Source organism: Dermacentor variabilis, chromosome 2, assembly GCF_050947875.1.
Source record: "Dermacentor variabilis isolate Ectoservices chromosome 2, ASM5094787v1, whole genome shotgun sequence".
In the NCBI taxonomy this organism is placed as follows: domain Eukaryota; kingdom Metazoa; phylum Arthropoda; class Arachnida; order Ixodida; family Ixodidae; genus Dermacentor; species Dermacentor variabilis.
Window position 1 is genome coordinate 76,695,076 of NC_134569.1, and position 15,530 is coordinate 76,710,605.

Below are 15,530 nucleotides of genomic sequence, written 5' to 3' on the forward strand. Positions count from 1 at the left end.
CGTCGTCGGAAATATTTGATGCCGATAAGTTTCACCACATGCTGTCAAACAGGAGATTGAATTTGGGGAATGATCAGAGATCACTGTTCGAAACATGCATCTAGTTTGCGTTCAGTTTCACTTCACACAATTGGCCTGGGCTGCGGGCGTGAAGCGAAACTGAACATAAACCGAACAAGTGTTTCAAACGATATCGCACCCCTGAAAGGCAGCATGTGCCATGGAGGGAAAACGAGCAGGGTACTCTGTTTTGCTCGCCATGCATATGGATGGCTCGTGCAAACTGCAGTCATTCATTATCAGCAAGAGAAGATTGCCACTCTGCTGCGAAAGCAGGAAAGGCCTCCAGTTCCAATATGCGTTCCATAAAAAAGCATGGATGACATTAGCTTCCGAGCGGTGCCCGGCATGGGATGCCAAACTGAATCAAGATGCTCTGCAGCCACACTTGTCTTCTTGCATAAGAACTTTCTGCAAATGGCATATTAGGATTCTGCAAGCAGTCAAAATGAATCCAACCCCAACTTCCACTTGGACGGATCATTACAGTCTGAATTTTTAACAAAACCACTGCTAGTCACATCCCCACTTCAGGGGAAGACCCCCATTCTGGCAGCAGTGTGCAAGACTTAACAATGAACAATTTGTGGGCTTACACTGAACGCATTTCACTTGTGCTCGCATGGTTACAGGTGAGTGGGAACGGATTAGAATGTTCTGCAAGCTGAAATCCAATTTCAAAACTAATGTGTGTGTAGTGTCAGCAGTCGCTGATGCAGGGGCCAAAGAGGAAGGGCAGAGAATGAAAGGTTGTACTGGCTGCAAGGCACCAAAGTGCTGAGTGGGACGCAAGAAACACACAGGCTCTTTAGGGCAGCTGGGAAGACGACTGGCTCCCAATAGGAAGCCAGTTCCAAAACCTGACACAACAATCAGCCTGGCTCGATGATATGGGTTTTAAAGCTATCTTTATTTTTGAACCAAATTTGATAGAAGTTGGCAGGCTTGTTTAGTTTCCTTTTTCGATTATAAAAACAATTTTTTTCTTTAGGTTCGGTACACCAAGATAAATAATGTACCCGTCCACCAGAGAGAAATCCAACAAAAGAGTTAAAACAGCATATGGAGAACCGGTGGCATGAGCTCCATGAATCAGTTTTATTAGCAAGGCAGCTCTACTAAAGAAAGCTTCCTTGGTGCAGGCTCAGCGTTGCTTTGCAATAAAATGCAGTTTTGGAGCAGGGTAGCACAAAAGCACCGCATTTGGCACAGTTTGCTCAGCTCTTCTACTACTGAGTAATGTTCGTATCTATGACAACGTCCAAGCATCGAACTTTATTAATGATGGAAGTGCCACTTGGTGCTTTGCAACAGCTTACGGGGCAGAAAAATTGGCAGTTCGGACCAGAAATACATATGCTTTTGAAGGAAAAAGAATTGCTGTTTAGAGCACGGAAATAATGCTTTGGAATAGTATCTTACTGCTCTGGTGGACAGCGGAAGCTCCACATGCAGTCAAAAAATAAAGACGCTGTATAAGTTAGTACTTTCTAGAAGATTACATTTGTATTGTGTATTATACTAAGACCCAAGTTTTGTCTTGAACTTGCTGTTCCATATTCTTTTTATTTTTATATAAGAAGATGAAGATGATGCAGATTTGACCCAAATTCATCGTTAATTCTGTATTTCAATAAAGAGTTCATCCCCACAAGCTGTCCTTGGCTTCATTTTGTGTTTAATCTGCCAAATCTATTTCCACAAGTTGATGCATCTGTCCGTAACCTTTAATAAGGCGTGAGCACCGTTTCATCACAAATTAATCGTAATGCAACAAGATAAAGTAATGCGCCTGAAACGCATGACATTACGTTTGCTAGGTTGTTCCATTAACAGCTACACATCTGCACCGCAAGGCGCAGGCATAGATGGAATAGCATCTGTGCTATGTACCTTGTGTGTCCGGGTCTACCTTCTTGTCCCGTTCTTGCAAATATTTTTTACATGTTCAAGCTGCCTAGTCATAGCAAAATCTACCGTACACACTTGAAACCGGTAAGTGACCATGAAAAAGGCACGCCAGGCAGCTGTTCTCACAGTCATACGTCATTATAATTACATAAAATAATTATTCCTAAACTACATACACCGAATGTAAAACACTAATAAAAAAAATGTGTAGCTACCACTGATGGATCGCAAAGCAACCGCAAATATATAGCTCTTGTAGTAGCAAGGAATCATGTGACACGGAATTGCACAGAGTGACAAATAGGCAGCAACAACAACAAAAAACATAATAGTAATAATAATGATGATAATGATAATTTAAAAAAAAAGTGCATATCGGGTTAATTAGCCACAGCATCAGTCCTGCTGCAATGTGTAAATTGCAGATTGATATTTTGTACCTGCTCCGATTATTCGGATTTCCCCATGGCACCACCACATTCTGCATATACACTGGTGGATCCGGAAGGGGAGAAGAGGGCTGGGCCCTGCCTATGACATGCTCATGCATTTCAGCGCCGACAGTTCACTGCACTTACTAAACAAAATGGTGCAGGCAGAAAGCTCCAAAGTAACAAAGTTGTGCGCTTCATGATCACACACAACGCATATCACGCTGCGAGATGGGCAAACACCAAAGTGCCACTGATTGATTCTTTATCCGCAATTATTCGGAGGAGGTGCATGCCTGCACAGGCGTGGCTCAATACCTGCAATAAACAATATGGCGCAGCAATTTCTTCCTGGTGGAGTTTGGCAGAACACTTCCATCACTGTATTAAGAACGATGTCAAGCTCACGTATTGTAGTGCTTTCCAAATTTAACCGTCTTCAGCTGCAATTAGGCATCTCCAACCTTTTTCTGATGCTCTCTCTAGCACAATTTTTTGCCAGTGCTACTTTAATGCCAAGTGCCGCGCAGCAATGAAGGACAAAAGAAAATGTTGCAACAAAGAACAGTGCGTTGCGCCTTGTTCATTATTTTGATCTGTTTCTGTGCAACCCAACTGAGCAAAAATAACAAGTTTAGACGGCAGACGGTGTAAAACTTTAAGAGCACTTACACATAAGTGAAACAGCGTTGCAAGCGTACACGAGAAACAATGCGTCTCCATCATTACATGCAAGCCGCGAGTTTAGCACAAGTATCTTTTATGGAAGGGAGGAGGAGCTTCCTTGTAGAACACAGCTATAGTGGCTGTAATTGCATCACAAGACCTACCCAGCACACATTGGCTGCAACTCGAGGTTCTGCACCCAGTCCTTTCACCAATGCCTGAAGCAGAGGACCCAGGTAGTTCTCGGCAACCACTGCCTCGGGAATAATCTCACAGACACGTCCAATAGTCCAGGCCACTGTGTCACGCACCACCACACTTTGGTCACACATAAGCTCAATGAGCGTGGGCATCGCTTGCTCCACGAGAGGCTTCAAGATGGCTGGGTCAGGTCCTTCCAGTAAGCAGCCTGGGCATGCACAAAGGGAGCGCAGTGTCAGACCACGATAACATAGAACCCTACAACAATTTGGCAAAGATTCTGCCAGCTGCCCTGCTAAGTTATGTCAAAACTGAAAGTTCTAGACAGACATTTACACTACAAGCATGCCTCTATATAGGGAAAAGTGCTCAGGGAGAGAAAGAAAAGGCTATGCAGGTGGCAATTGCATGAACAGCCTGGCAAAACATAAATGCACTCATTGGTGAAGTGTAATTGAAGGTCTTAATAAGACAAATAAAAAAACCATCTGTGTTATTTTAGCTTATAAAATGCACTTGATCCAACCATTTCTAGGCTGTTTTGAGGGCAATTACACTAAATACAACTGTTCAGATGAACAGAACCGCAAATATATAAGCAATTTGTTTTAAGCGAACTCAACATAATGGTTTTACTGCACATTGGCTTCTCTTACGCATAGGAATAAAACAATTATCTGAAGGAAAAGTGCAAAGATGAGAGACGAATGGCAAGAAGTAGACACAACAAAGAGCTTAACTACGGTATTTACACGATTGTAAGTTGACCCCCTCCCTCCATGTCACACGTTTGAGGGGAAAGAAAAGGCGGGGGGGGGGGGGGCGATTCCTACAGGCGTAGAGTAATAACTTGCACATTTCGAGAAATTTTTCGTGGCACCGAACCATTTGCCTATACGTGGCGTGTATTCATTGCCCTTTATCTCAAAGTATTTTTGGCCAAATTGCAGATATCTCTAAATCTTGTCCGAGAGTGGAACATGAACTCCGCCGCCGGAACGTTTAACAAGCTTCGTGTGAGGCTACCATGCCTACCACTTAGAGGACGTTTTCTCCGAATGTCAAGTCGGAACCTAGCGGCATACATAACTTTGCCAAGCAACCATGTGGCACGTCATGTGACGGGAGAGACGTATGTAGAAGCAGACCTGCAAAATAGCACGCTAGACGCAGTTTTGTTCGCTTTGTGCATCACACGTGATTTACCATCAGAGGTGCGATTTCCGTTTTAATTTTATTCTACACAACGCACGTGACAAGGATTTTTTTCATTTTACGCGATGGGGAATAAAAACGCACTTGGCGTATGTGTTCCGATACATCCTGCCTGCATGGCGCGTACGCATTCACGTCGCTTGGGTACGCTATGCACGCGGCACGGACTTGCCGTGAACAGTGCCACAGAAAGCGACGCGAGCATTCATGAGTATGTGCTATGCGGGCAGGATGTACCCGGTGAACGTACTGTCGCCGAAATCGCTGGAATGGGTGCAAGCGGAGGGGACAGTGAAGGCAGTGACGACGAAAGACCTCGAGAGGTGCCAACGTCAGCCAAAGCAAGAAACCTGCTTCGTGTGCAGTGGCAGGAAACCGTCGGCTCATGCGATGTCCGAAGCGGCTTGAAGACGCCTTTCTAGGTTCAAGGGCTATCGCGAAATAGACCAGCCTTGCACAGCGTTCATGCACAGAATAAGATGGCAGTGCTGAAAAAAAGAGCTGGTTATCATCTCTGGTATGTTTTTATTTTTTCTTTGAAACCTTTACAAAGAGCCCGTTTAGACGCTCTCGTTGAAAAACTGGTCATTAGTGGTGAAAGAAAAAACTCGACTTTTCACTGCAATTTCCACAACTTTGCTTATCTTGAAGATGCACTTATCTAGAAATTTCTTCCACTTTTTACTACTTCGAGTTAACAAGGTATTACTGTATTTTACAGTGAAGATTTAGTAGTCATTGGCATCATCAGTGAACTACTCATCCTCACTAGTGCTACCATCTTCATCGCTGCTACGGTACCACAGCACGTAGTCAACCAGCAAAAATCCACATTTCGCAAACCACCACGCCATGACATTGTGTAGAAGAGCCGCCCAGCTGCAACACACCCAACCAAACAAAGCTGTCAGGGAGGCTCTTCCGACACATGCAGTTGCCTAAGTTGGTGACCTTACACTGCAAGCCACTCAGAGCAGGTCCTTAAAAGGCTTGTTCACGCTGACGCAGAAACATTGGAGCAGGTTTGGAGCATGAATTGTCCGTTTTAGAGTAGTAAATATGCATTCTGGAGCAGCTTGGTAAATGTAGATATGAGTGAAATACAGGCATACGAAGAAAAGTTGTTCCTTATTTTGCTTTGCAGAACAATACAGGCGAAACCACTTGTTATATAACAATATTTAAGTGCCACAACAATTCCATTGTTATAATCGATAATTGTTATAACTGTGTTGCATGAAAAAAAAAAAAATAGGGGAATGGCAGAGCTGATGTGAAAAAACTGATGGTGGTGAAGCCAGTACCTCTAACCCACCACCTTTCTCCATCAGGCTGCTGATTGTGTTTACTCGTTAAACTGCTTCCTGGGCGCCCCGATCGCGTGTAACAAGCCGCGGCTGTGGGCGTTAAAGAATGGCACTGCTATAACAACTGCAAAGAGCTGTCACAAGTGGCAAGCGATGTGCGAGCACCGCTGAGGCATCGCATTGGTGGCCCCAAAAGGGGCCTTTTAAAATTTGAGAGAAGGTTGCCACGGCAGCCTGTCAGCTTGAGAAATCCAGAAAAACACTGAGGAGAGATCGCCACAAGGATCTCACCACAAGCATCTTGCCATGTACTTCTCACTGGCTTGCACGAAAAAAGCGAATGTCCGTCAGCCTTGATCCTTTATGTGAAGCTTGCCAACATCCTTCTCCAAGGCATCCAACTGTTCCACGTAGTGCAGCAGAAGGTTCCTCGCAAGAACGAAACCCCAGAGGGACTGAATCATCTGGTGGGCCTCCGGTGAGGACAACGTTGAGGCAGCCTGCCCTATCACGTCATCGCTGCCGTCGTCACCGTCGCTATCTGATGCAAGCACGTCCATGAAGTTTGTCTCATCTGTTAGAAGCACTTTGTTTCCAAATCTATAGCCATGCGCTTTCTTTTCACCAGCAACGTCGTGCATTGCCGATGATCAGCGGGCAGATCAGCCATTATCATTTTCGACGGCAAGTCAAGCGAGGCTGAGAAACTGCATGGCCAGGAACGACTTCGACGCAACCAACAAAGATGAACACGAGCGATTACACTGTTTGCAGAACTGTGCTGAATGAGGAGCCAGCGAGCAACATGAGAGCAATCTGCTTGCGGCGCAGTTGGCGCGGTCCATTCTTGTTTCGGAGGGTGGGGCGGCGCAGAGCTATGGGCGCAGCCTATTCGTGTTCAGAGGCGTGGAAGGGCGACGGGAGAGAGCTGCACGGAGATGGCTAGAAAATGAGAGTGCGGCGGCTGTTGGAGCAGTGGCCCACCGTGCAGTGGCTCGAATTTCTTGTTTTTTTTTTTTTCTTTTCAAGGATTTCACATTTCACTACCTTTCGGCTTGGACACTCAGCAGCCAGGTTTAATCGTTATAACCGATAATACAGCATCGGGGCATTATAGTAAGCGGGTTATTTCACCATGGAAAACTTGCAAAAGTTGACACTGCAGCAGCTTCTCATTGTTAAAACAAATATATTGTTAATCCCGGTATCGTTATAAGTGGGCTCGACTGTATTCATTTATGGCAGATCAGTTCTGTTGAAGCCCACAAGCCGAGCAAAATTCATGATGGAAAAATTGTCCTCCAAGTGACTGTAACATGAAGCTACAAAGGAAAATCATACAGGTTTCTAAGTAACCACTATTAACTTACATATTGGATGTGCCTACTAAATGTGGCCAAGAAAAAAACCGGAGGCTTTCCATGAACAGTGCTCACTCTATGTTGATAGGCAAGGGTTAATAGAGTTTTTCTTTTTTTTTTTTCATTGTAAACAAGCAACTAATATTTAATCTTACCGAACTAATGTTTACTACCTTACTTATCCAATAAAATGCCAATGCTCGCGGAATGCGCTGAGAAATGACCGATAGCAGCGTATATAGTAATCTAATTTTTGTGTGATCTTTCTTTCCAACAAAAGAAAAAAAGATATTTTTAAAAAGGCCACGTGACAACGCGTCTCCGCAGGTAATAAAGTGGTCTCAGACCTAAACGTCGTCATCAGTGCATTGTGTATATTACGTATGTAAAGACCTGGGCCATGGCCTTGTAACGGCTCGGAAGAGCGAACTGCTATAAAATTGTGCTACTTCAGTTTTAATGGAGACTGAAGATGCGCGGCCGCTCTTTCCCAGTGACCCTATTTCACGAGGTTTGCGTAAAAATTGATGCAACCTTTGGTGGGCAGTGGCTTTCTTTATTATTATTATTATTATTATTTTATTTTCTATTTCATGGGCTTTCTTTCTCAGTAAAAAATGTATTAACGAATTAAATTAAAGTTAAACTCTGGGGTTTTATGTGTCAAAACCACGATATAATTATGAGGCCCACCATAGTGGGGGACTCCAGGTTAATTATTGACTACCTGGGGTTTTTTAAAGTGCACCAAATGCACAGTACACGAGTGTTTTTGCATTCTGCACCATCAAAATGCAGCGCAACACCAAAGCCACTATGCCACCACGATGGGTTACTCGCGAATCCTAGGTTGTTTTGAATGCTGTTATCGGTCATTTATAAACATAATCCAGAACATTTTCAGTGACATCTTGTCGATTAGTTAAATCTAAACATTTGGCTAATTAAACGCATTCGTGCACAATGAACGAGAAATATTCACAGTGGCCACCATGAACGACAGCCACGAAGGTACAGTGAACTCCATTCGCATAGCGGCTTCAGGTAATTTTTAATTCTTGGCGACCTTCAGTTAACATAGCAGAATACCGCAGAATAAATGTAATGTGACGTACTGGTCATTGCAAGTTTGCCAGTATTCCACATCGCTGGCGGAGAAAAAGCCCAAAGATATTTTTGAAAATAATAAAGGGATAAAAATGTTAACGGGCTTTCCAGATGCGTCATAGTCCAATATTTTGAATAGGCTCGATTATTCAAGCTTATTCGTGGTTCCGCCACAGCCTCCATAAAGCCGTAAAACGGCAACTGATATTTCATTCGCCAAACTATGGTTTATTAAAATTTTTGGATTATCTGCGCAAGTCACGTCGTGAACACCGTTGCTGCAAACGCAATTTTGGAGGTTTGCAGTTTCGCTGAACGTTTATTATGACCACAATTTGGCCACTAAGGTTATGACTACACAGGAAATTTTATATCCTTGGCTTGCTTTCGGCGGTGGCAAGAGCCCGATCTTGTGTGGTGTGGCCGGGTAGAAAATAGTGTAGGCCGAGTGCAAATTTGAACGGCAATTGTGGTTGCCATTAGATATTTGTGAACCAGAAGTTTCATGAAAGCAAGCAGGTTGTTTGTTGGTGTGCCGCACTATCAACCTAGTCACCAGACGAAATAGATTTAGAATGTCACATGCACACCCATTCATCGACGCAAATGTACCAATAGGTACCAATGTACCAACAGCGCGGCATTCATCCCTGCCTGCCCCATAAAATTAACGGCAGTTCACCTGATCTTTAGCAGGTCCGCGTATACGCAAACACACAACATTTTAGTATAGCATAAAATGGTTTTCATTTTCTTGTGGCCCTATTACAATTATGCCACCAAACGCAACCACACTCCAAATACGCCAACGCCGAAACGGATTGCTTTGGCTTGGATTGCAGGGCTAAGCGCTACACAACACATGTCTATGTCTGTGTGGTTGCCACTGAACATGCGCATCCTGCTAAATTTGTCAACTTCATTTGAAATTAGTGTTTTGGCACTGCATTTCCATGCCTGTAAGCTACACTAGGCAATAACTTTTGACCACCATGTCATGTAGCCCTTCTCATGGACTCGTAAACTACACCTTTGGGGAACACTTCCGATCACACTGATTTTGTTTGAAGACAATGTATGGGTGGGGTTTCATTCCATCCGCCAAGCATAACAGCATGACAGTAAACCGAAGCTTTTCATTTTCGGTTGTGAGGAGTTTCATCCTACGAGCTCCCTTCATGCTTATCGTCTTGTTGCTTGTCATGTTGAAATAGACGGGAGTCCGATCCGCATTGCTGATCTGGCTAATCGAATATTTCTACAAGTTGTGGAGCTTGAAAAAGTGCCTATGCAAGGCGAGGGCTTTCTCCTCACATGTGGCAGGTGGCTTCTGACACACTGCTATGTCAACGCAGAGAGAAATCCGCACTCTTCATTAACTTCGATGCCTAAGCCCTGCTGGCTTTGATGTTTGTCTTGGGCATCCCGGCTTCCAAAGCAAAGAATGGACTTTTTGCACAATTATGTCACGCATCTCCCGCAGGAAGCGATCACGTGTTTCAGTGATGTATGCGGTGTGCTTAGCATCCCACTTCGGTAAGCATCCCACTTCATATCGGGGACACCTATTCACTTGCCGAGTGCGCAATAAAAGTTAAAAACTAAAAAAAAAAAAAAAAAACCTTCCGAACATGCTCGCAAAATAGCCGAATGCTACAGGTATAGCCATAAATAAAGATAAAATTGTAACCTTGCTGTAGCATAATTAACGTCTTGTTTGTATTGCATTTATTGGTGGTACCATGCTTTGGTTTCAATTGTAAGTCCCCACTCCAGATTTTAAACCTTTAAAATAATGGATAGTCTTCCAATAATGCGAATAGAATAACTAATTTGTTTTATTGCCCCTTCTTTTCGGCAAAATGAAATGCACATGCAAGAAGAAAGAAAGGATCACAATGCTCCATCAAACACGCGCAACAGCGCACATGCACTGAGGAAATTATGGTAGGTCAAAAAAGAACCGACTGCTTCGTTTGAGGTGAACAAAACAACTAAACTTTATTTCGATAGTGATGCCTGTTGCCGAGCGAGTTCGGAGGAGCACAGGGTTACCCATTGACGAAAAGAATGAGGCTAAAGTTGGCAGTTTCTTCATACTCCCCCTGGAATGAGCTTCAGGTCATTCGTCCATGTATTCCATTGGGTACAACAGTTGAATCGGTCTTTTCAATGTGGTTCCATTAGGCATGCGCACCATGCAAGCTCTGATTCTTCCATCTCGTCCGAGAAGCACTTCTGCCACTTGTCCAGTTTTCCAGAGCTGCCTCGGTAGATAGTGTTCATAGGCTAAAACGAGAGTTCCTTTCTTCAGTGCGCTTGACGAATTTGGAACAGCGAAATGTGCTGACTGGAGACTCGTCAGATACTCCTTTTGCCAGCGACGCCAAAATTGGTCGACCATCCTTTGTCGGTAGTGCCAGCGACGAGCGAGTTGACCAGGTGTCTGAGCCACCTCTGCAGTGGAACCACTGTCAGGAAGAGTGGTCAGTCGCTTTCCCACTAGAAAGTGCGATGGTGCTAGAGGTTCAGGTTCGCTCGCCTCCGTGTAGACGTAGGGCAAGGGTCTAGAGTTGATGACAGCTTCGATTTCAGTTAGGATTGTCGTGAGCTCCTCGAAGTTGCAGTAGCTGTTTCCCAAGACCTTCTTCAACGATGTTTTCACGGACCGAACCATTTTTTCCCAGAATCCTCCCCACCAAGCAGCTTTCTCAGCTATAAATTTCCAGCGGATCTGGTGGCTTGTGAAGAAGTTGTGAATTTCTTCTCCTCTAATTGTTATCCATTGTTGCCTTAGATCCTTAGAAGCGCGCTGGAATGTCCTGGCGTTGTCAGAAAAGATCACTCGGCAAACTCCTCTTCTCGAGATAAATCTTCGGAATGCCATCAGGAAGTTTGAAGTGGACATGTCGGTCATCAATTCAAGGTTAATTGCTCTGGTCACTGCACATGTGAAAATAACGATGTAAGACTTCCGGTTATTTCCTTGATCCTTTGTGTTCAGTGGGCCAGCAAAATCTACACCGGTAACATCAAAGAGTGGAGCTTGTGTCACCCTCTCACGAGGCAGAGGAGCGACTGGCTCAATAGCAGCTCGGCTGTTGAAACGGTTGCAAGTCGCACATTTCTTAAGCACCTTTTTCACCATTTGCCTTCCCCGCACGATCCAGTACATTTCCCTCAATTCGGTAAGAGTCTCCAGTGCGCCAGCATGCAGGAGACGGCGGTGGGCTGCGCTGATCGTTAGCTCTGCGAAGGGTTGTCTCGACAGTAGGATAACAGGATGCTTCACGTTGTAGGACAACTCGGCTGCACTGAGCCTTCCTCCCACTCTTAGCACTCCATCATCGTCGTTGATGACGCTGAGACCACATATCTGGGAATCGCTTGGCATGCGTGTCGAGCAGCGAAGACACTGGAGTTCCTCTTGGAAGGCCTCGAATTGTACTTGAAGAATCAAACAAGTATGAGCCTTTTTAACTTCCTCTGTCTAATAGGTCCCTCGTATTTTTGGCCGGGGTGCCTGACGTTGTGGAAAAATCGTAAAAACCAGGCTGTCACTTGAACCAGTCTAGAAAGGGAGCCATATTTCTGCAGAGGGAAGACAGATTCCTGTACAGTCACGTTGTGAACGCGAAGCGTTCTTCTTTCCTCCTCTGCGATGATCATGTCAGCAGTGCCTTCATGCCTTGGCCAGCAAGTAGATGGTTTCGAAAGCCAAGCAGGTCCATTCCACCAAAGTCAGGTCGACTTGAGTGCCTGAGGTGTGACTCCCCTTGTCAAAAGGTCTGCGGGATTTTCGATCCCAGAACAGTGATTCGAGATGTCTGGATCCGATCGCTGCTGAATTTCCAACACTCTGTTGGCAACAAAGGGTTTCCATTGTTAGGCGGGACCTCGAACCCAATGCAGCGCAATAGATGAATCAATCCACAGATACCATTTGGCTATTGGAAGGCTGAGTGACCTCTCCAAATATTCCCTCAGTCCAGCACCTATTACCATGCCCATCAATTCCAGTCTTGGAAGGGAAATTCTCTTAATTGGTGCTGCTCGAGACTTTGAGAGGACCAGAGTAACCTTTGCTTCCTTGAACCCGGAGATGCGCAAATATACAACTGCGCCGTAAGCTTTGGGGCTGGCATCTGTAAAGACGTGTACTTTATTCCAGCTATCGTTGGGTAAGCTACCGTTATGTCCATTAAATGGTGTAGCTGGGTGTGCCACTGCATCCAACCTGCTTTGACTTCTTCAGGCAGAGGGGCGTCCCACTCAATACCCAATTCCCAGAGTGTTTGAAACATCAACTTGGTTGTAACTGTGACCGGAGAAATGAGACCAAGTGGGTCATATATACGAGCCGATGCCTGAAGAATTAATCGTTTGGTGTTGTTGTTTCGGTCTAGGAAATCTAAGATGGCCTCCATGGAAAATGCTAGATGATCTTTGTCCCTGTCCCATACAAGTCCGAGGACCCGTGAGACACTTGTTGGACATTCCACGTAGCCAAGGGCGCATCCGGTTCCTTCGTTGTTGAAAAGCTGTTGCAGCTTCTTGGAATTTGAGTTCCACTTACGCAGTGTCATGCTTGCTCGATTCATGACATCTAGTGCCCCTCGGTAGAAATCTGTAGCCTCCTCCACTGTGTTCACTCCCGTTATGAGGTCATCCACGTAAAGGCTCTCACTGATGGTTTTTCTTATTTCTGGATAATCTCCTGTCATGGAGAGATGGTGGCGCACGGTGGCTGCGAGGAGGAATGGACTACTTGTCACGCCAAAAGGGACACGTGTCATTCTCTAGACTTCAATAGGAGGTTCTGGGTCTTTCTTCGTTGGAAAATGTGCATACCAGAGAAATCAGAGGGCATCGCGATCCGCCAGTTCCACCGAAATTTGCAGAAATGCTTTTTCAATGTCTGCACTTAATCCAATACGATGAATTCTGAAGTTCAGCAATACCTTAAGTAAATCTGGATTCAAGTTCGGTCCTGGTTCTAGGGCTTCGTTCAGAGATATACAACCTGCATCGTGAGAAGATGCGTCAAAGACGACTCTAATCTTGGTCGAAAGGCTGTCAGGCTAAAAAACTGCCCGATGAGGCATGTAGTATAATCTGCTTACATCATTGTTGCTTTCTTGCGATGGAAGTCGTTCTGCGAACCCTTGTTCCAGGTACTGACGGATAGCCTCATCATACTTGACAGTGTCGTCTCATCTTTCAGCAACTTCTTCGTCAGGTTAGTCAAGCGCTTCTTTGCAACAGCTTTGTTGTCGGCGAGTTGCATGTTCAAGGGTTTCCAGGGCAGTGCTACCTCATAGCGCTTGTCCATTTTCTCTACCGATGCCGAAAATGTGCTCATGACTTCTTCGCTTTCTTCGTTCGTTTGGGCACAAGAATCGATAATTCCAATGCTCTCAAGTTCCCAGAACGATTTAAGCTCCTTGGACAAGCTGGTTGTGTCGGCGAACACTCCGGCACGAAGCACTGCCACGGTTGAGCAGTAGGCAGCTGAGCTACTGCTGGGAATCGCTCCTAGTAGAGTCCAGCCAAATTCGGTATTTACCGCAACTAGGACTTGAGACTGACTCCAACCAAATAGCTGAATTTTATTAGCCCGACGTTTCGGAGCCCATTCGGCGATTTTTAATCTTCTGCGCTTCTCTTTGATAATGTTTCCTGCTCCTCCGAATAGATAGATTGTGATGTCCTCTTCACCTACAACCTCTAGTTGCAGTTCCCGTGAAAGTCTTTTAGTGACAAAGCTTCGTTGGCTACCTCCGTCAAAGAGTAGACGAGTGAGCGCTCTTCTTCATCCCTCTGCCCATACTTGAGCGGTTTGGAGCCGCACAGTTGGTACCTTTTCAGATTTCTTTTCTGTGCAAGAGTGCAACTCTGTGGCTTTATTCTCGGGTGGCTTCCATGTCGGGTCACACATCTGAGTCAGATGTCTTCTGCCACATTCCTCGCATTTTATTCTTTTGTTGCAGCATTCCCTTGAAGTGTGCCCTTTTATGCAGCATCGGAAGCACCGGCCAGCTGCAGTGAGCCTTTTCTTCTTTTCATCCAATGAGATCTTCGGCTGACAATTTTGAGTCGCATGATCTTTTGCAGCACAGAATGCACATGGGTCGGACTGCTTCGAAGCACCCGCAGAAAAAAGAGAAGCTGCTGACACTCTTTGAGGTTTGCTCTTTTCTTTGTCTCAATGTTCTGATTCTCTGGCTGCAAGATTACGAGGTTGCAGTGCCTTTTCCCGGCTCTCTACTTCTGTTTTAAGAAAAGCTTGCAAACTCTTGATGCTGATCGCGTCATCTTTGCTTGCAGTGGAAAGTCCCTTATGGTATCCGACAACAAGATCGGTTGGCAGCATTCGCAGGAGTGCGGAGGAGGGCAGGGCGCCGTAACTGTCTGTCTTGACTCCGAGCGCCGTGAGACCAGTGATATTGCGTTGCAGGTGGTCATAGAGTCGATGTAGGCCGATGTGCTCCTTTTCGTTCTGTACCGGTGGCAATTCGAGTAACTGAGTCAGGTGTTCTTGAATCAGCACGCCTTGTCGACCGAAGCACTCTTTCAGAAGTTTGATGACAGTGGTGTAATTTGCCCGTCACTTGAATGCCGGCAATGGCCGCTGCGGCTTTTGCCGAAAGCACCGATCGCAAGTACAAAAACTTCTCCGCGTTGGAGAGGCCATCGTTTCCGTGCACCGCTTGCTCGAACCGCTCCCAGAAGGATCGCCACTCGGTGGCAGCGCCGCTAAATCGTTGTAACTCGAGCTTCGGCAGTTTCACTTTGCACTTCGCCCCCGCTGGAGGGCTGTCAGTCTACGCCCGCGTCGCCGCCATTTCTGCTTGTTTTGTTAGCAGATCTTTTTCTGCTTCTTGGCAGAGTTTTGCCATGTGTGTGACGATACGGTCATTGTATTCTATGGTCCGCACATAATTTTGCTCTGCGTCATGGTCTTGCACGAAGGGCTCGATTGCGGCGTCCACCTCGTTTAGCTGTATTTGGAGGGCGCTAAGCCTCGCAGACAATACATTAAGGGGGGAGGCTACACTTGAAATACAACTTTTTTATTTGTGGACAGATCTGAACGAAATTTTCACACTTTGTGTATTTTAATATGCAGATTCTAAAAATATAATTAATTTTGCCACAGGATAAGTAGTTTCTGATATACTCTAAATACATTGTATAAGCTGAGTCCTTTGTTTGGAGGAAAATTAGCATCTAAACAGAAGACCCTAACACAGTAATTTGAGTATAAAGAC

General features: G+C 45.3%; 1 protein-coding gene across 1 annotated transcript in view; it reads right to left on the minus strand.

Annotated features, from left to right (window-relative positions):
* The window catches only part of Fs(2)Ket (Importin subunit beta Fs(2)Ket), an 82,965-nt gene that overhangs the window by 40,000 nt on the left and 27,435 nt on the right, over positions 1 to 15,530 (minus strand). The window contains exon 10 of the mRNA XM_075681017.1: positions 3,233 to 3,477. Within this exon, the coding sequence (XP_075537132.1) occupies positions 3,233 to 3,477 (245 nt within the window). The remainder of the gene's footprint in view (positions 1 to 3,232; positions 3,478 to 15,530) is intronic.